The sequence below is a fragment of the Protopterus annectens genome, chromosome 5.part0 (genome assembly GCF_019279795.1).
Source record: "Protopterus annectens isolate FY-2018-M chromosome 5.part0, PAN1.0, whole genome shotgun sequence".
Lineage (NCBI taxonomy): Eukaryota > Metazoa > Chordata > Ceratodontiformes > Protopteridae > Protopterus > Protopterus annectens.
Window position 1 is genome coordinate 152,767,979 of NC_056735.1, and position 20,898 is coordinate 152,788,876.

The following is a 20,898-nucleotide window of genomic DNA, read 5'->3' on the forward strand; positions in this document are numbered from 1 at the left end:
AAAACACTGGGAGACACCCTTCAGTTCACAGGATTTCCTTTAATGGTTTTCTACTCTAGTAAAGCTAATTACTGTCAGCTTTGAATTTGACTGTCAAGTCAAAACTGAGTAGGCACGGAAAGCTCCTACCTAGATTCCCCAGTACATTCAGTGATAGAGCATTTCTCAGATGCTGCTTTGTTCATAGGTTCATAAGTACATACTAGGCTAATGACTGCTTGGACTCTTATAAGTTTAGCCATGCAACCCAAATGTGACCCACAAATTTGATGTATATAGAGGGTGATATACTGACTGCCTCTGTCCATCAGAGACATAGCAGCCAGACAAGGGGTGCATTTCCAATTACCCATTCATTGGCCCAAGTTGTGCTTAAATAGGGATAGGGAAGAACACTGCTTCACATGGATCAGGAGCCTGTTCCAGAGAATGAGAAATCTCTGAGAAATTTATCTGTCTCTCCAACATGTCCTATTTATGTTGCAAGCAAAATGTAGGTCTTTTAATATAGTAGTTCTGATGCTGTTTGTTTTGCAGATGTGCAAAGTTTTATCAAAACAGGCTCCAGGCATGCCTTGTATGCCAGGCAAAGATTACCTTTCAGAAGTCTCTATGATACTAAGTAAAGAGACAGAGCTTAGACACAATCAGTATATTACATTGTGTTTGCTCCCTGTATTCATTTTGTAAGGAACCTTTGCAGACACTCCAGTTGCTGCATGTGTCTGGTCAGGTACATACCAAAGGAGGCATTATACTCTATTAAGGCTCTGATGAGGGCTGAGTACAGTGGTACAGTGACCTCTCTGGATCTAGATGTCACATCCTTGCTTTTAAGTTGAGCAACATTTTCTTACTACTGTGGATACATGTTGGTCAAAGGCTAGGTTACTATCTACATGACTTCCTACATTTCTGACTAGTGAATCAACTTTTAAGGATGTTTTATTGATGAAGTAGTTATCTGAGGTGGCAGACTTTCCAAAACATATTATAATGCATTTCTTGATATTAAGTTTTAATCCGTATCTTTGGCACCAAGTGTTTGTCTGTATTAGACCTTAGTGAAGAGTGTTCTAATCTTGAGAGGATTCAGTGACTGCTCCCACTTTGCAATTATATGAGAACTTGGTTAGCCATAAGCCTTTGACATTGTCTTTGACATCTGATAAGTGGATGCCAAAGAGGCGTGGGCCTATCACAGAGCCCTGGAGGATTCCATTGGTGAGCAGCCTCTTTGTGGAGGTGGCCTTACCAATTCTAACCTCCTAGGTTCTATCAGTGAGCCAGCTAGCTATCCAGCATGTTACAAAGAGGTTTATACCTAGTTCCATAAGTTTGTTGACAATGCTCAAGTGGGGTATTGTATCAAATGCCTTATCCAGATCTAGGTAGGCAGTATGCACTTTCCCCTCATCCATTGCCTTAGTGACTTTTTCAAAGAAGTCCACCAGATTCAGTAAGCATGACCTTCTTGTGACATAGCCAAACTGGGATGGATCCTGTCCATACAATTAGCAACAATGAGAAAATCAAGACCACTGGTTCAGACCCAAAAGTATTTTATTCTCTAGCACCTCGGTACAAGACCTTCCAGGAGTTACAGAATTCAGCTAAAAATGTGCTACCTTTTATACAAAACACAAACTCAATCAATCAATAATACAATCAAACAATTAAATAAAATACTTCCAATTAACCTCTCCGTTCAGTCCCATGGGGACCAAAGTATCATATTTGAGAATAAAGACAAGACTCTTTATATAACAATTTTTCTTTCAAAAGAATTTCATCATCATTGTCAAAATATATTAGCTCTAAAATACAACCTTGAAGCATAGAAAAATCACTGCCATGTACATCTCTAAAATAACATGCCAAAATCCTGTCCTCCTTTTGATTTTTTATATCCCTGATATGTTCCATTAACCCCACTTTAAAACTTCTTTTTGTTTCACGAATATAAAAGAAACCACACGGGCATCTTAAGGCATAAATAACCCCTTTGCTGTTACATGAAAAACATCCCCCCTTGGTACTTATTTGAATTTATTCATATATTCAAAGGAACAACAATAGTTGCATATATAAGTGCAAATAGATGTTGGACAAACACTCAAGTTACTTTTTGGTAAGACAAAATTTCCATGAACAGGCACATCCTTTAAACTTCTTCCCTGTTTGTATGACATCATAAGGTGCTTACTCAAAATTTTACTCAAATCCACATCTTTGTGGATAAAATTCCAATAATATCTTACAATACTACTAACTTCTTCACTTTGAATGTTATATGTGCTAACAAAATACATTTGTTCATTCTTGTTTCCACCATTTTCTCTACCCCCCCTTGACCCACAACCAATCACTAACATTGTTTTTTGATTTTAACACAAAACGTTTTTGGTTAGCTTCATCTATTGCTTTCCTACTATAACCTCTATTATAAAACATAATGGAAGTATTATATATTTCTTCCAACAAATTTGTCTCAACATTACATATTCTAGATAATCTTAAAAATTCACCGAATGGCAAAGATGATAGAACATGGAGGGGGGGTGACAACTAGTAGCATACAGGTACTAACTTCCATCTAAAAATAAAAATTTCCTATGTATCCTTGTAGAAGTTTTGCCATTATCCAAACCCTTAAGTGTCAGATCTAGATAAGAGACCTAGTTTTCATATTGTAGCCCATCAAAAGACAAATTTAATGTATTTTGTTGTAAATCAGCAACAAACGGTGCAAAATTTCACTCTTGCCCCATCATATATGAAAATTAAATCATCTATAAAACAAAAATAATATTTTACATAATTCTTAACACAATTACATTTATACAAACATACTAATTCAAAATAAGCCATGAATAAGTTTGCATACATGAGGCAAATGGAGCCCCCATGGCTGTTCCCTGTTTTTGCCTAAAAATTTCATTCTATGTAAAAACAATTATTACTTAAACAAAAATAAGTCATATCAACCAAATCATTTGTTAAGGGGCTATCCCCCAAAAAATACATTATAGCATGAAGTCCATCCTTATGTTGGATTGATGTATATAAACTTTTAACATCCAACGTTATGCAATACATGTTTTTATTTCACTTAACATGAGAAATCTTATCCAAAAAATCAAAACTATCCTTAATATAAGATGGCATTTTCAAGACATATGGTAAAAAATATTATGTAACAAAAGCCCAACTCCATGTAAGAAATATTTGCAAGCTGAAGTAATTGGATGTCCTGCTGGGTTATTCATGTCTTTGTGCGGTTTAGGCAAACAAAAAAATGTAGCTAGAACACAACCTTCACTATTACATTTTTTACGCACTTCATCATCTGTAAAATACCTTAGCCTCACACCTTTTTGTAGCAGTTCTTGTAACTTAGTTTTAGCTTGCTTATAACTTTTCATGTCACTATTTTCATATACATCTTTATTCTGTAAATGCTCCAAGCACATTTTGGATACTGATGAAAATGCATTACTACTATCTTATTTCCCTTATCCGATGGCTTTATAATTGAATCCATTCTTTCTTGCAGTTCTTTTAGGGCTTTTCACTCTCTTAATGTCAAATTATAAAAAATATTGTTCTTATTATATAACAACTTATCACACATTTCATTCATGGCAAATTTTAACATTGAATTCAAATGTATCATATTTTCATTAGAATAGGGCGGGATATATCTGCTTTTCATAGGCACAACAGAAGTGTCAAGAGAACAATAAACATTATTTTCCACATATTTCATAGACATTTTCAAATCTGAAAAATAAGAATGAAAACTTTCTTCCATAGAAACATCAGCACATGGTAACAACATCACCACTGGCATAAAAAAACCTGAAGGTGCAACTTACGAACAAGACGGAAAATTTCCTGGTTTAAAATATGTTTCCTAGGTAGCACATTAGGGACATATTTCAGCCCCAAATTCAAAACAGCAAATTGTTCATCTGATAAAATACATCCAGAGAGATTTACAACCATATTACAATTAATATCAACAAAGTCATTGCCACCTGCCTCTTTTGTTGTTAAAATGCCGTGGTGCCATTGTCGAAAATTGTCCAGACCTATTACCATTGGTGTAGAAGCTATTTCAGTTTCTTTTCCAATGAAATTGCTCCCTATCATTCTCCCCTTCCCTCCAAAACTTGTGTTCTGGGTCCTCCGGTTGTTTGGCTGCTGGCAAAGCCGGATAATCATGCTCGTCACTTTGTAGGCGCCATTGTAGTCTGTTTCTTCTGAGGAAGTAAAAGAAACTAAAAGAGTTTTTTTAAAACATCGCCTATTATGTTGTCCCTTCCCATGCTGCTGTTTGGTTGAAGACACAAAGGCCCACATATTTTTCATAGTCTCTAATGTTCCTTAAAAGTTTTGTTTTTTTATATTACATTAAATCTTTTCCTAATGAATTTAACTTTAAAGATAAGGACTGCAGTTCTTGCTTAAGTTTTTGTTGTTTAAGTTGGTCATGTTTAAGCAAAATAGCAAGCCAGTCCATAACACATCTGTGGGCTGCTACAACCCAGCATTCTTTAAATCAGAATCACACTGCACATCAAAGGTTCACTAGGGCTCTTTATAAACGGAAGACCTCTAGGTGTAACATTCAACTCCATTTATCTTTTTAAGCCCAAAATGCTAAAATGTACCTTGGTTTCCTTTTGCAGCAGCATTTCAAATTTATCACACTCTTCTCTCATACCCAATGGGACAGAATTGGACACCTGTCCCACTGCAGAAAATGGATTATTCATATGTTTCTCTCTCTCCTCAACACACTGATCAAACAGCTGGGTAAAATTGGAAGTACCATGGTTGTTCTCACCAGTAGGAATCTGTGAAGCTTGGATATATGCTTCCATTGTTCTCTGTGACCCAGATGAATGTCCACAAACACCCAGCACATAGGTTCATAGATTAGTACTAAACCAACTGCCCTTGCGAGCCATTTTAAGCCTAGCCAATTATCCCTTGTGAGACTTAAACCCCACACCTTGTGTTTGTAAGGCAAACACCTTAACCATTAGGCCACCCTACCAACACAGGCAGAGAATCTTCTCTAAAAATTTATGGAATGTCTCTGTTAGGGTCTGAAGCCATAAAAGCAACTAGTCCATACAACTAGCAACAGTAGTGAGAAAATCAAGACCACTGGTTCAGACCCAAAAGTATTTTATTCTCTAGCACCTTCCTGGAGTTACAAAATTCAGCTAAATATGTGCTAACTATTATACAAAAACCAAACTCAATCAATCAATAATACAATCAAACAATTAAATAAAATACTTCCAGTTAACTTCTCCATTCAGTCCCATGGGGACCAAAGTATCAAATTTAAGAATCAAGACAGACTCTTTCTATAACAATTTTTCTTTCAAAAGAATTTAATCATAATTTTCAACAAATATTTGCTCTAAAATGCAACTTTGAAGCATAGAAAAATCACTGCCATGTATATCTCTAAAATGACATGCCAAAACCTTGTCTTCCTTTTGATTTTTTATATCCCTGATATGTTCCATTAACCTTAACATTAAACTCCTTTTTGTTTCACCAATATAAAAGAAATCACATGGGCATCTTAAGGCATAAATAACTCCCTTGCTGTTACATGAAAAATGTCCCCTTAGTACATTTGATTTTATTCATATATTCAAAGGAACATATTATATATTTGCAAATAGAACAACTGTTGTATTTATAAGTGCCCATAGACATTGGACAAACACTTAAGTTCTTTTTGGTAAGACAAAAGTTCCATGAACAAGCTTGTTCCAAAGTGCTAGAGAATAAAATACTTTTGGGTCTGAACCAGTGGGATGGATCCAGTGTCTGGAGGTATCCTATGTCCTTGTTGAAAATTACCATGATAATTCTTTCCATGGCTTTGCAAATAAGACTAGTAAAACTAATGGGTCTGTAATTTCCAAGATTTGCTGAAGGTCCTCATTTATGAAGGAGGATGACTGTCACAGTCCTCCATTCACATGCCATAAAGCGTTTTTTAAGATTGTAGTTAAATCATGCCTCCAGGGTTCCTGATAAGTCATATTTTAGACTATTCAGGAGGCATCCTGGAATGTATCTGGGTTCACTGAGGCTGTGTTCTTCGATTTAGTGAGTTCAGCGAGCACATGCTTCCTAGTTATAGTTAGAGGGGTTATGTTTGAGGGTATTTTTGGGGGATGGTTGTGGGTGGGGGTTAAGTTGGAGCTGAATTTGTCCTCTAACAGGTTTGCTATATCACCAGGCTCAGTGGATGTGACACCATTAATCACCAGTTCAGCACGTTGCTGTGGTGCTGACCTTGAGGTTTCTGACATAGTTGTAGAAGGCCTCATGGTTATCTTTTACCCTGGAGGCTGTCTTAACCTCAGAGTTGACTTTGCTTGACCTAATTAGTCCTCGTCTTTGCCTATTTAGTTTGATGAGAGAGTTTTATCGTTATGGGAATTACTACTCCTGATTTTTGCCATAATTTTTTCCTTTTGTTGTATATCCTGTTTAATTTAGGATATCACCAGGACAGTTTGTTTCTGGGGTTAGTACTGGGCTTACACCTGGTAGGCACAGCAGCCTCTATGCAGCCATTTACATGGTTGTACAGAGTTTCTGAGGAAAATTCAGCATAGCCTGCTGTGTTCTCAGGGTTTGGAAGGGCACTTAATTTTGAAAAAATGTCACTTAATAACAGGTAATGTGCCTTGGAATAGTTCCTAACTGTTAATGGTTTGAATGGGATTATGGAGTTGATTTTGATTTTGAAGGAGACAACTTTATGGTTGAACTTTACCAGGGAGGATGAGACAATGGTGGTGGTGAGGAGGGTGCAGCATTCTCCCATATTTGTAAGCACGAGGTCCAGTATGGTGGAGCCTCTAGTGGAAGTATTCAATATTTGGTCAAGGATGTTTGTATTTACAAAGTCCATGAATCTCTGTGCCTGCATATTTGAGAACATGTAGGATTACAATTCCATAGAGGGATAATTAAAGTATTGCATGAGTAGGATTTTAGGTTGGATGGTAAGTGTCTCTAATATGTCCAAGTATGCGTTGTGAGCTTCTTGGGACATGGAGAGTGACCTGTAACTGGTTAGGATATGGTATGGGATTTTTTTCTATGGTGAGTTGCAGCATGTCATCGTGTTTAACCACCCTAGAGGTATGCTTGCTATTGATGTATATTGAGACACTTTCACCTTGAGCCCTTGTCTGTATAGCTGCTGGTCTAAAAGTATGGAAGGCACTGAAACCTTGCACTGCCACTTGAAATCATGTCTCGGTAGCTGCACAGATGTCTATATTCTTGAGTGTGAGAAAGACTTGGAGGGAGTGTAGTTTTTTATTTAGGCTCCTGGCATTGAACAGTACACCTTGAGGTTCAGTTCAGTTGATTTTGCTATGTCTGTGGATTTGCCAGTGTGGCATTGCTTAAAAAAGGTATTATGAGAGGTGGATAAAGTTTTAGCCTCTATTCAAAAGCTTAGGGGGGAAAGGTGCAGACCATCCTTGGGAAAGAAATGTGTTCTGTTGACCATGTCCTCCCAAGCTGACCGCTATTGGGCCTCCTTAGAGTGACACCAAAAAGACATCATTTTTTTGCTCATATTGTGGCATCATCCTTGGTGATGGTAATATGCTGCTCAATGCTAGGCTCATACCAGCCTGAGGCACATAATCTGAAAGCTCCATAATGTCTCTCTTCCCATAGTCCAGGGAGGTACATCTCAGGTCATGTACACCAATGTGGACTATGATGGAATCATACTGGTACCTGTGGTGTAATGACGAGTGAGTGCATGATTTGGCAGATCCTGTCTTCAGATAAACAACTAACAGTTGTCTTGTCCTTGTTTAGCCTGATTAGATGGGCATCTGTATATCTTACGATGGAGTCCCCCGATGACGAGAGTCCTGAAGTGTATTTACTTGCCTTAGGAGTTAGTGTTTGAGGTTCCACTGGGAGTCACAGTATGTGTGGTGTTAGGTGATGTTTTGTTCCAGTGCTTTTGGGCTTACTGAGGCATAGCTTTGACAACAGGTGGTTTAGGTGATCTTTATTGGTTAGGAAGATTGCTTTTAAGTGCCTCAGCATACATTAGTCTATGTGTGTGTTGTGTGGTTTGTGAGGTGGGTGTTGTGTGCATGATTTTGACAGTTTGATGTGTACTTGTATATGAGAGTTTAGCCTCCACTGTCATTGTGCAAGTGCACCTCTCAAATATTGTGTCTCCTTCTTTAATGATTAGGTGGGTTCTCAGTAAACATGAGGCAGTTGCTACATTTTCTCAAGATGCCCTTAGCCACCAAGCTGGCTAAAGAGAAGTTAGAAATTGTATAGTCATACTGTTCAGTCCTTTGATTTGTGAGCTACAAGGGGTTAGAAGGCTGTTAAGGGTGCTTTGTCGGTGCAGACTAATAAGGGTGCTTTATTGGGGCTGATTATGCTGAGCAGTGCTAAATTCTACTAACGTTAATGTTTACACAATACTGAATTCTGCTAAGTCTGTAGGTATAGTCACTCGATGCCCAACTAGCTGCTCTAAGCTTGACTGCGCACAAGGCATTTGAGCTATATTGCATCTTTACAGGTTACAGTAATATAAACAATTCTACAGGGAAAATTTGCTTTCTAGGCATTGCTAACCCACACAAACATGCAAAATTTATAGCAGTACAGATTTTGGTACTTATTCTCCAATTAATGGATTGTCATAAAGTAACAATTTATAAAGAAGATGAGGTGCAGATCTGCTGCAAGTGCACTTGGAGCACTGGCTAAATCTTCTAAACTGCTAACTCGCTGTAGATGAATGTCAGAAAATCAGAAGATCATTGGTTCTTTTCTCACAGCAGAAGCTTGGATTCATGTTCCAGTATATTGTAGCTGTAGTGCCTCATAAGGGTGGGGAATGGCTACTGCTCGTTTTGAAATGTCTTCCATCAGATGAGATCCTAAACCATAGTTCTGTCTGCCTGAGTTGTCAATAGTTTAGGAAGATGCAAATGATTCAGTGGCATGTAAAAAAATAAAGTAGGAGAATTTGCTTAGTGTATAACCTGGACAATATAAATAAATTAATAATGTTTGCTGAGTTAAGTATTTCCACTGTAGATGTACAACTCTAATTGATCATGAGTGTTTAATGTGTCTAAGTCATGATTTTATTTGTGCATGTGACTGACCATAATGAGTGTTTGATATGATTAATTTTATTCATGTGTGTATCTGTAGGATAAAATTGTTTACCTTAGTTTTGTTTTATAAATGTTCTCAGCCTTCTTTGGCCTGTGTATTGGCTGAAATAGATTCCAGGACCAATTAGTTTGCCTAATTAGCAAACAAATAAATAAGACTGCCTTGCCTCTACCCCCCATAAATGTTGTCTCTGGTGTCATATGAAAGCAGCATTGAATATTACTGTTTGGCCTGTCTGTATGTAGATTCCTGTGTACCGAGGTGCTACTTCTTCACTCCTTGCTGAAAATGTTGGATTTTCTGACTTCCATGGGCCTGACGGTTTAGGAGGTGTTCCTGATCCTGAAGCTCCTGGGCTGGACCTCATACAGAAGGAACATGCTGTAACTGCCATAATACAAATTGCCTCTCAGCACGCTGGCAAGGTAGGAATGTATGCATCTTCTTGCAGACCATTCTGAAATTATGGTTGTGCACATCAGAAATCAGACCAATTTATACAAAGTAATTTAACTAGCCTGATGTTTTAGCTTTCGAGAGCATAGCTCAGACACTTGAGGCTTTGAGTTTCTAATATGTTTGCGCTCCTCTTTAATGTTGCATGTTGAAAGACTTGGAACAACACATTTAACCACAAAGTGCTTTTTGGTTACCCTTGCAAAAAGGCATTTGGGTGTAGCGAGCTTACTGATTTAAGACATGAGTGAAAAAATAAACAATTATGCTGTATTTTTAAGTGCAGACTCATGCTACTGTCAGACCTGCATTCTGTGATTTGATATTTGTGTTATTGTCACTAGTTTATGTTTTACTTATGGACCAGAACCTACTTCTTTTAAAAAAAAAGCTTTCTCCTCAAGAAAATTAAGCTTACACAATTTTTTGTTCCTAGTAGTGTCAGCACAGGTTTATATAGCTGAGAATAATAAACTAGACTAGGTTAATACATTCAGTGATTTAGGCTTCTTAAATGATTGTAAAACAACAGTCAAGAATCACACAGATATATGCACAGAATATTTGAAACTAGTAGTGTTTATACTGTGACACCTTGCAGCTAGATTTTCAGTGGTAAACTCTCTCTACATTTCTGTTACTTAATTGGAGTTTGGGTGCACTGTTTGTGCACCTCACAGAAAGGAACAAATTAGAAACATAGAAAGAATTCAGCATTTAGTTATGAAAAGTTGGGGGCTTGGAAAATACGATGAGTGACTGGTAAACTTAGGTCTCTACTCATTATTGTATAGGGGCACACTCATATCTGATTAAAAATATTATTGCCCAAGACCACTGTGCGGCTCCTTCTCCAGTGTTGTGTGACTTTCAAGATAATATATAAACTTTTTTGGGGGGTGCTTATGCCTTGCAAAAAGAAAAAAGAACACTTATTTTAAGCTGTCCCATTACTTTATGTGTGACAGGCAGCTTTTAAGTTTCTAGTACTGATCATTTGCAGTGAGAAGGAACATGATGTGATCTCTTATAGTAAAGCTATTATAGGCACATTGGGTGATTTAGAAACAGCTTCTTATTAGAATGCAAAAAGGTCTACAGACCGTTACATTTAATAAGAATTATAAATAAAAAATAGGTTTACAGAATGGTACACCGAGAGAATGGAAGAAAGCTGGAATAAGCCTCCCATTAACACCAGCAAAAGTTAAAAAAGTACAGCTGGTATGTAAACGTACCATAACAGAAGATGGTTGAATGATTACTTTTGCAGTAGCCAAAGCTATATGGCTTATTTCCAGCCTAGGATATTAATAGTCAGCTAGCTTCCAAAGCTTCAGGGCAGCTTCCACATACACAAACTAAGCTCAAACTGAGCTGAGCTGACTTAAAGACAGGTTTGGGCACCAAACCCTTCAGAGCTTTCATGTCAACTGATAGAGGGAGACGAAGTCCTGAGAGGATACTGCTAGGAACTAGAAGAAACAAATGTCCACACCCTGGCATAAAAAGACACCAAAAAACAAGGGGGGAGGGTTGCAAATGCAGCAGTGATCATTTGAACATCTCTGTTGTTAAATTTACTTACACAACTGTACTATGTTCATCTTATTGATCACTGCCACAGTAGCCTAAGCTATATGGATAGATAACTATAGCTTAGAACATCTGGGAGGTGGAAGGGGAAGGGTACTAGAGCCCTTGGGCAATGCTCCTAGCAAAGGCTGACCTAGACCTGGAGAAGGAATTTAGCTTGTAGTGCTTTTTAAAATTTTGTACAGAGGACAAACTTGCTGCTACTAGAATACCTCTACAGTCCAACCCTTTCCAAAAAGCCATAGATGAAGCCACTGCCCTGGTAGAGTGAGCCTTGACTCTGTCTGTCTGGAATAGTTTTTCTTTGGTGGGATTAACAAAAAATAATAGCATGAGACAGTCATTTGGAAATAATCTACTTTCACATAGGTTGTCCCTTCTTACTTTCCCAAGAAGTGAACAACTGATGGAACTTCTGAAAGAATTTATTCTCTTAAGATGGTTCTTGACTTGTCTGTGAACATTCAAGGTATAAAATGTCCTTTTCCCTCATTTTTCAGTGAGGGAAGAACATAGGGTGATGCATAGTGTGGCGTAAAGTAAACTTTAGTCATAAAAGAAGGATAAATTCTTCAAGAAACCTTGTCTGTGTGGAAAAATAAATAAAGTTGACCATCCATAAGAACTTGTAATTCAGGTACTCTTCTTGCAGAGGCCAGAGCAATCCGAAAAACTGTTTTCCATGTTAAGAGCCTCAAGTCAGCCAGATGAGTTGGTTCAAATAAAGCAAGTATTATCTTCTCTAACACAAAATTAACATCCCAAGGAGGTGCCACTGGTTTTCTTGGAGGTCTCTTATGTAATACCCCTTTAAAAAACATTTTGACATGAGAATGCATTGAAAGAGGTGGATCCATGGGCAGGCATGCTGAAATGGTTGATAAATGAATCTTGATATGAGAGCAAGACAGGCCATAGGAAAGTAACTCACACTAATATTGAAAAACCAGAGAAACACTAGCCCTGAATGAGTGCTGGTTTTATTGTTGGCACCAATTAGAAAACTTTTTCCATGTGCTTATACTGCTGCATGTCCTCAGTAAGCAAGTACCTAAAAGCTATTAAGACTCCATCATCCTAGAGGTCAATTGAAGTTGTTTGGGGATGGGATGTATCAAGCACCCCTATTGTTTAGCTTCAGTCTGTAAGAAAGCTTGTGGTAATTTCCCCTGGCCAGTTCCAGTTCAGGAAGAATCACCATTGCCTGGGCCAGAAGGGAGTCACCACAATAATCTTGGGGGATTCCTTCTGAGTCTTTGGAAGTACCCCGGGTATTAGTGGAAACTGTGGAAAGGCATACAGGAGCATTCATGTCCAAGGAAAAGAAAACAAAAGGTATCCCTCTTCTAGGCATTCTTGCATGGAGTCCTGGAGCAGTGTTTTGCAAGCCGATTCTTCAGAGAGGAGGCAAAAAGGTCTGCTTGAGGAACTTCCTACAGATAGATCAAATCTGATCAAGTTTACATTTGTGAGGGTCTGTCTTTGTCCTGCTCAGCTTGTATGCTGCACAGTTTTGCCCTGATGGAATGTAGGATGTCTGCAGAGTGAGATTGTGCTGTAAAGCTATATCCCATGCTAACATGGATAGTTTGCATAGGAGGTAAGACCTGGTTCCCCCTTACTTGTTTATGTACCACATCACTTTCGTATTATCTGTAACAACATTAAGTGGCTCTGGAGATGAAAGATGATTCAGATAGTTGAATGCCCTGATAAGGGCAAGCATCTCTTTTTTATTTATGTTCTTGTGTCTGTCTTTGTTGCCCAGATACCTTGCACTTTCATCTCCTTTGACACAGCTCCCCAAGCAAATTCCAAGACATCTGTGGTCTGTGGTGACAGCTTTGGAGCAGGAGGGGAGAAAGCGAGACCTGGATTCAGGGATATGTGATGTCTCCACCACATGATTTCTCTTTCACAAATTCCAGGACTGGAATTTGAAAAGATAATGGGTGTTGGTACTTGGACAAAAGAAACTTCAAATACCATTGTATCTTTTTCATGTGCAGTCTTGCCAGAGGTATAGTAATCATAGATGCCATAAGACGCAGAATCCTGGGGTATTCGCTCGCATTGACTGACATCTGAATGGAAAATCCCTGGAACAGATCTAAATATAGATCTATTTTTTTCCTGTGAAAGAAAAGTTCTTTGCACTGAGGTGTCTGTCTAGCAGACACCTTAGGAATGCAATCCTGTTTGAGTCAACAAAGACTTTTGAATGTTCTGTTGGAACCACAGCCTGTTTAGGAGTTCTCTTACCTAAGTGAATGATTCCTGACACTGAAAAAGACTCTGCAAAGATAAACAAATCATCTAAACATGGGAAAATGTGTATAACAGTAACATGTAATGGGCTATGGCAGGAGCTAAACACTTTCATAGAGTCACAGACTGTTACTAGGCTTATGACTTAAGGGACCTTTCTAAGCCCAGACAAGTTTTTTTCTGAAATAATAATGATGCCCTGCATCCAAATAGGACACTGAGAGCCAGGCATTTATAAGTTACCTCTGTCCATAAGGGATATGGGTGCTAGGCCCAGTACAAATTTCCTATTCCCCATCCACTTATAAAGGTTGTGCTTAAACAGGGTAACAGATAAACTCATCTTGACATGGATGGAAATCCTGTTCCATAAGAGAGACAGTCTCTGGCACACACCAGTGTGTCTCTCCAGCATGTTTTACATCAGACAAAATTCAGTCTTTCTGGTACTCTTTAACTTACAAATTTGTAAGAGATTCATAAGTGTAGGATTTGTGGATGCCATGTAAGCCAGGCATAGATCACCCCTCAGCAATCTGTAGGAGCCTGAGTAGAGGGAAAGGCCTTTAAGGTGCTCTGCTTAAGGCAGGTTTGTTATGCCTTGTATCCTTTTTGTTAAAGAACTTTCGAGGTTGCTCTAGTTGCTGCATGTGCCTGGTCACATACATGCCAAAGGGATCATCGTACTCTATGACTGGTCAGATAAGGACAGAGTACAGTGGGATAATGACCTCTTTGGACCTAAATGCCATGCCCTTACTTATAAGTCGTACAACATAAAAGGCTTTCCTTACCACTATGGTCATGTGGTGAGTAAAGGTAAGGTTACTGTCTATGTGTATGTATCCAGATTCCTGACCAATGGGTTGACTCTTAGGGGTGTATTTTCAACATAGCAATTAGCCGGGATGGTTGGTTTACCAAAGGGTACAATTATACATTTCTTAGCACTGAGTTAAGACTATGGCTTTGACACCATATATTAGTCAGAGACAGGCCTTCTTGAAGAATGCTAGTGTCTGCAGGGGAGTCTGTGATAATCCCCAGCTTGCAATCATCTGCAAACTTAGTCAGCCATAAACCTTCAGCATTTTCTTACATCTCAGAGAAATAGATGCCAAATAGGAGCTGGCCCAATACCGAGCCTGGGGTAATCTGCTATTGACTGGCCTCTTGGTGGAGGTGGCCTCACCTATTTTGAGCTCCTGGGTCCTATCCTTGAGCCAGCTGGCTATCCAGTGGGTAATATAAGGGTTTGTACTTAAATTAGTGAGCTTGTCTGCAATGCCTGAGTGGACTGTTGTATCAAAAGCCATAGCCAGGTTGAGCTAAGCTGTGTGCACAGTCTTATCTTCATTCAATGCTTTGGTGACCCTATCAAACAAATCTACCAAATTTAATAGGCATGACCTTACTTTAACAAAGCTGAGTTTGCACATTACTTATGTCCTCATTTATCATGCCCATGATGATCATTCTATGGCCTTACATACGAGGATGGTAAGACTTATGGGCCTTTAGTTACCCGTATCAGTGGTTGGACCGCCTATTTGCAGGGGAATGACTGTAGCCATCTTCCATTCCTTGAGCACAAAACCTGACTGAAGACTCCAGTTGAAAAGTAATTCAAGTGGATCTGAGAGGTCATGTTTTAGGCTATTTATTAAACATCCTGGGAGGTTATCTGGGCCCATCGATGCAGTGTTTTTGGCCTTGGAAAGTGCATTAACGACCTATTTTCTAGTAAAGGGTGGGGAGATATCTTGCTATCTAACCACCTCCAAAATCCAAACTTTAAAATCTGCATTATCACGTCTCATTGCATGCCTGTATAGCGCATTCGTTTCCTTCTTTCTGCTGATCTCGTACATGTGCTCATACTCATTGCATGCCTGTATAGCGCATTCGTTTCCTTCTTTCTGCTGATCTCGTACATGTGCTCATAAATTCTGTTTTAAGCTCCATTCCATCTTGCCCACATAAAATGCCCAACATGATGTGCAGTATGCAATGCAAATATCTCCTTTGGTTGACAGTTATAGTACCCATTTACTTGGCATCTAATTTGTGGGGTGGGTATCCAAAGTTCTTCCTTGTCCGCTATAAAAATACATTGGGGACATCTCCCACATTTGAAGGTACCCACCCTATTGTCCCCTCTCTTTCCATAATTCCTCTCGCCAATAAATCTTTCACATTAGCATTCCTCTTAAAACTAAATTTTAAGGGGTTACTGAACACATCTAACCTGTTGGGCACCCCCCTAAATAGGGTCCAATATTTTCTCATGATACTACAAACCTTACTTGTATCACTATTAAAAGCAGTCGCCATGTAGGTTCTATTACTATTCTCTTTGTTAGATCGATGGACATTGATGTTGCCCTGAATATTTTCTCCCACAGTATTCAATAAGGGGATATATTTGATTCCCCATCCCATTAATATTAGTTCAAAAAGTCCTTCCTAATATTGTCATCTAAATAGTGAACCTCATTTTCCCCAATGTCATATGTAAATTCCAAGAATTCTGTGGAGCCATTAAGGTATCTATTGAATTCACTAATAAGTTTATACGGTCCCTGCCTTACAACAAAAATATCATCCAGGAACCTATAATATACTTTAATATGTTCCATAAAGGTACTGTTGAAAATAAATATTTTTACCAACGTAGCATCACCATATTCAAAGTCTAATAAAAAGCACCCCAAATTGCCACAGTTTTCCACGTTTAACACAGAAATATCCTGAGTAACAGTGCTATACAAAATTTCAGCATGGCGTTTTGATTATCTTTTACAGCAGCGGAGACCTCGGATATGATTATCCCAGCCTAGCCACAATCATGGAGGATTTTGGTAGCATTAACTCTGACATCATCATCATCTACCCCCTTTCCCATTTTTTACATGGGGTCAGCGTGTTGTGTTAACTGTCACCATCTGTCTCTTATCAAATCCACTCTCCTGCCTTCTTCGACACTCATGCCTGACTGTCACAGGTTGTCACTCACACACTCTATCCACCTCTTTGCTGGATGCCTTTGTTTCCTCTTGCATTCTTTCTGTCTGCCCCAAATCTTTTGTCTTTTACTTTTCTGCTCATGTGCCTGAACCACCGTAATCTGTTGTCTCTGACCTTTTCTGCAATTAGAGCTACTTTTGCTTCTGCACTTATGTCCTCATTTCTTCATCTGTCCCACAGTGTGCATCCTACCACCCATCTCAGGCACTTCATCTCCATCACCTCTAGCTTCCTCAACTGCTCAGTCTTTACTTTCCAGGTTACTGTACCATACAGTAGTACTGGTTGCACCACTGTTTCATAACACCTTACTTTTCAGTTTCTTTGGCATTCTGCTGTCATATACCACACGTGTCATTCTGAGCCAGTTGGCTGCAGCCCCTCTGATTCTAGCTTTGACCTCCTCCTTCAAGCTTCCCTTCTCCTCAACCAACCCTCCCAGATACAGGAAGCTGTTTTGTCTCAATTCTCAGCTTCTTTTGATTCCCCCATTAGCGCCATAATTAGACATTATTGCTTGCATTTCCAAAAGATAGACTGCATTCTGAGATTTATTGATCCTAAGGATCAGAAAAGTTGATGAACAAAGTCCACCTGCCATCAAGACAAACTTTAACCAACCTTATGGCTATGTCTGATTTTTGGAAAATCAGCTCAAAGTTGCAGAAAATAGGGATAGAAGGAAATATTAAGGGATGTAGCTCAGTGCTAGAGGGCATGGCTTGTGTGTATGATGTCCTGGTTCAATCCCTAGCATCTCTATTGCATTTGGTTTCTACCATAGTACCATAGTGTTGGGCCTTCTCCTATGGTATCCAGTTCCCAGACCTTCAGTCCAGCACTCCTGGCCTGTGTCATTTTTGAGTTTGCAAATGACTGCAAATTGGATGTTGTATGATCTTCTTTTGACTCACAATTCCGCCAGCCAGGGTGAGACCACATTAACAATTGGTGCAAGGGCAATAGTCTCAAATTAAGTGCAAAAAGTGTACTACAGTTTATGTTGGTAAACCAAACATCTTCCCATAGAATATAGGTAACACACCCCCTCCAACCACTGTCATAACTGATTTAGTGTAGGCACTCTTGTTAATAACTCCTTATCTTTTGACCATCATGTCTTCACGGTAGTTCAGAAATCATTCTGTGTAGATTATTTAATTTCTGAAGGCATTTCCTCTACATCCAAAGAATTCTTAATATCCCTTTATTTGTATCTCATGAGATCCACTATTGAATTTAGTGCCTCTTTCGACTTGTATTTATCTAAACATATCATTCAACTTGAGAGACCTCAGAGATGCCTAACAAAAAAGATCAGTGGCCTCAAAAATCTTAGTTATCAGGACAGACTGACAGCCATCTTCAATAAAAGATACAACCCTCTTCTACTTCCTGTTCTTTCGTAGAATAAATGGTTATTCAGATATCCAGTTAAAGGGATGAAACCTTCAGCAACCAATAAATAAGTGATGCTGGCATAATAGATAAATATCTGAGTGAATCTCCACTTAGGAAACAGATTTTCAGTACACGCACAGCCACAAATTGTTGTCCTTCTTGAGGCTGGAGGGAACATTTGAATATGGGTTATTGGCTAGAGTTGAAATCTATACCTTGTCTCAATTATGAATATGTTTTTCTTTTTTTCCTTGAACTTTCTTGTAACTGTTATGTTTAAACATTTTGATTACCTTACCATGTTATTTTGTAATTGTTGAAATGTTACTCAAAACCCTTACTGTGGTTCTTTTTTTTCTCCGGTCTGCTGCTGAAAAGGGATATGTATCCAGTTGGACTAACCCGGTAAACAAATGTAAAATAAAAATAAAATAAATAAATAAATAAATAGTCTGCAGATTGCTTGTCTAGTAACCTATGAACCCATTTTATTCTGTTTGCATGAAGGAGTGGTGTACAGGGACACTCAGACTTTGGCAGACAGGTTGCTTGAAAGCTTCAGTTCTGATACTGCCTCAACATAAGGAAAATATAGGACACTTATAGACTTTACTCTGCTAATCCCTAAAGTCAGAAATCAACAGACATATGCGGTACTGTGGTGCAGCGGTTAGTGTTGTCGCCTCACAGCAAGAGGCTCTCCGGTTTGGTTCTTGGCTAGGGTGACTTCTTTGTGGAGTCTGCATGTCCTCCTTGCATTATCATGGGTTTATCGATGTTCTTCAGTTTCTGCCCATATTCCAAAGACATGCATCTGGAGCATTTCTCCCTGGACCTCTTCTAAAAATGAGCTCTGTCCCAGTTGGACTTTCCCGGTAAATAAATGTTAAAAAAATAAAATAAAAAATAAATATGCAATCTGATTTTCTAAATTAAATGACAAACTGGATACCCTTCATACATTTACTTGGACAGCAGAAAAGATTCCAAAGTTTACACTGACAGTGACTTTGCTTCCACTCAACACAGGAAGAAAGTGCATTTTTACATTATGTAAAACATAAGTAATACACTGCAGCCTGTGAAGTGCTGTTTCCTTTACGGAGTATGATTTTGCAGTGCTTCCCAAGTGAATGTCGTCATTGCATACCACTACCATGATTGTAGATATGACAGAGAAATAAAGCTTGCATCAGACGCTCAAACTTGATACCAAAGTACAAGCCAGAAAGTCCTATCTTTGTGGAATTTTCTTTTAATTCAAAGGACATAACCTACACTCATTTCCTTTTCTCCAAGCGTATTTCTTCTTACAAACTTATCCCTTTCTCCATGCCAGGTATTGGATCACAGGGCATTGTAGTTTTATATTGGCAGTCATTGGTGGAGAATGCATTTCTGAGTATATTGGTTTGCCTTGTTTATAGAAAATGAATAAGAATTGAGTTTGACAAAACTTATTTATTCATATTAATAAAAAAAAAGTATGAAACTAGTAATTTTCAGAAACAACACATTAAAGTAAAATAAAAATCACACCAATTTCACAGCCTTCAGAATGTCTAGATTCATATTTTACATGTGATGTAAAAGAAGCAAATTCCTATGACCATAAATAGGGGAAGAAATTGATAGCACACTTAGCCACATTATTTAAAAAAAAAAAAAAAAACATATGGCAGAGAAAGTTAACCTTTGTGTTTTTTTCATAAAATGAGATAAGCCGGAAATAGTTCTAATGATACTGTTTACATTTGTAAAAAATCAATTACTGGTATTAAGTCTCCCCTTTTAATTCACAGTGGTGGCAATCTTCAAGTGCACTTAGGAACTTGTAGTTATCCTGATAAGTTACCAGTCTTTCGGCTTCTCCCGTTAGGGGTCGCCACAGCAGATCATCGGTCCACAGATTGATTGGCAGTGGAGTTTTAATGGTGTTGAGTTGCCAGCTTGGCACCCAACCTTCACAGAAGGCACATACACGCATGCGCACACACGCACACACACGCGCACACACACACACACACACACACACACGCACACACGCACACATGCACACACGCACACACACACACACACACACACACACACACACACACACACACACACACACACACACACACACACCTACTGCATGTCTTTAAAACTCACTTGACCATGGGGAGGACATGCAGACTCCACACAGAAGATGCTCCAGCCGAGAATCAAACTGGAGAACCTGTTGGTGTGAGGCGACAATGCTAAACTCTCCATCACCGCAGTCAACAGTTACCATGATAAGTCAGAAGAAGCAGAATTCTGAGTTAAATGGAACTACATTCGTATAACCAAGCTGTCACGAAGTAGCTACTGTTACTATTATTAATGCAATTGTCTGCATCATTGTTGCAATTATTTAACTGTTGCGGCCGCAATGGTGCAGCGGTTAGCATTGTCGCCTCACAGCAAGAGGTTCTCCCATTCCATTCTCGGCTGGAGCGCCTTCTGTGTGGAGCCTGCATGTCCTCCTCGAGGTCGAGTGACATCTAAAGACATGCAGGTAGGTGCGTGCGTGAATGGGTGTGCCTTCTTTGAAGGTTGGGCACTGGGCTGGCAACTCGGCACTGTAAAAATCCACTGCCAATCATTAGAGGCCTGCAGTTCCATTGTGGTGACTCCTAACCAGGAAAAGCCGAAAGACTTCTAAATGTCTTAAAACTTCTGAAAACCTTTTTCGTTAACTTCTGGAAGGATCACATTCACGCACAATGTAAAGGGAATGACTCTGTACTAAAATGAATATAATTTAAAATACATTCTGAAGTATTTGGAATTTCCTTGCCCATTATGATAGATTTGCAAGTCATAATTATATTAAAGGTTAAATGAAAGTATGGCAATATTTATGCATAATAATAACGCCAAGATATAAGATATACTTGT

At 38.8% G+C, this 20,898-nt stretch overlaps 1 protein-coding gene across 1 annotated transcript in view; it reads left to right on the top strand.

Moving 5' to 3' along the window:
• LOC122802523 (inosine-uridine preferring nucleoside hydrolase-like) overlaps nt 1-20,898 on the top strand; it is a 452,956-nt gene that overhangs the window by 137,374 nt on the left and 294,684 nt on the right. Inside the window, exon 3 of the mRNA XM_044072177.1 lies at nt 9,474-9,653. Coding sequence (XP_043928112.1) covers nt 9,474-9,653 — 180 coding nt within the window. The remainder of the gene's footprint in view (nt 1-9,473; nt 9,654-20,898) is intronic.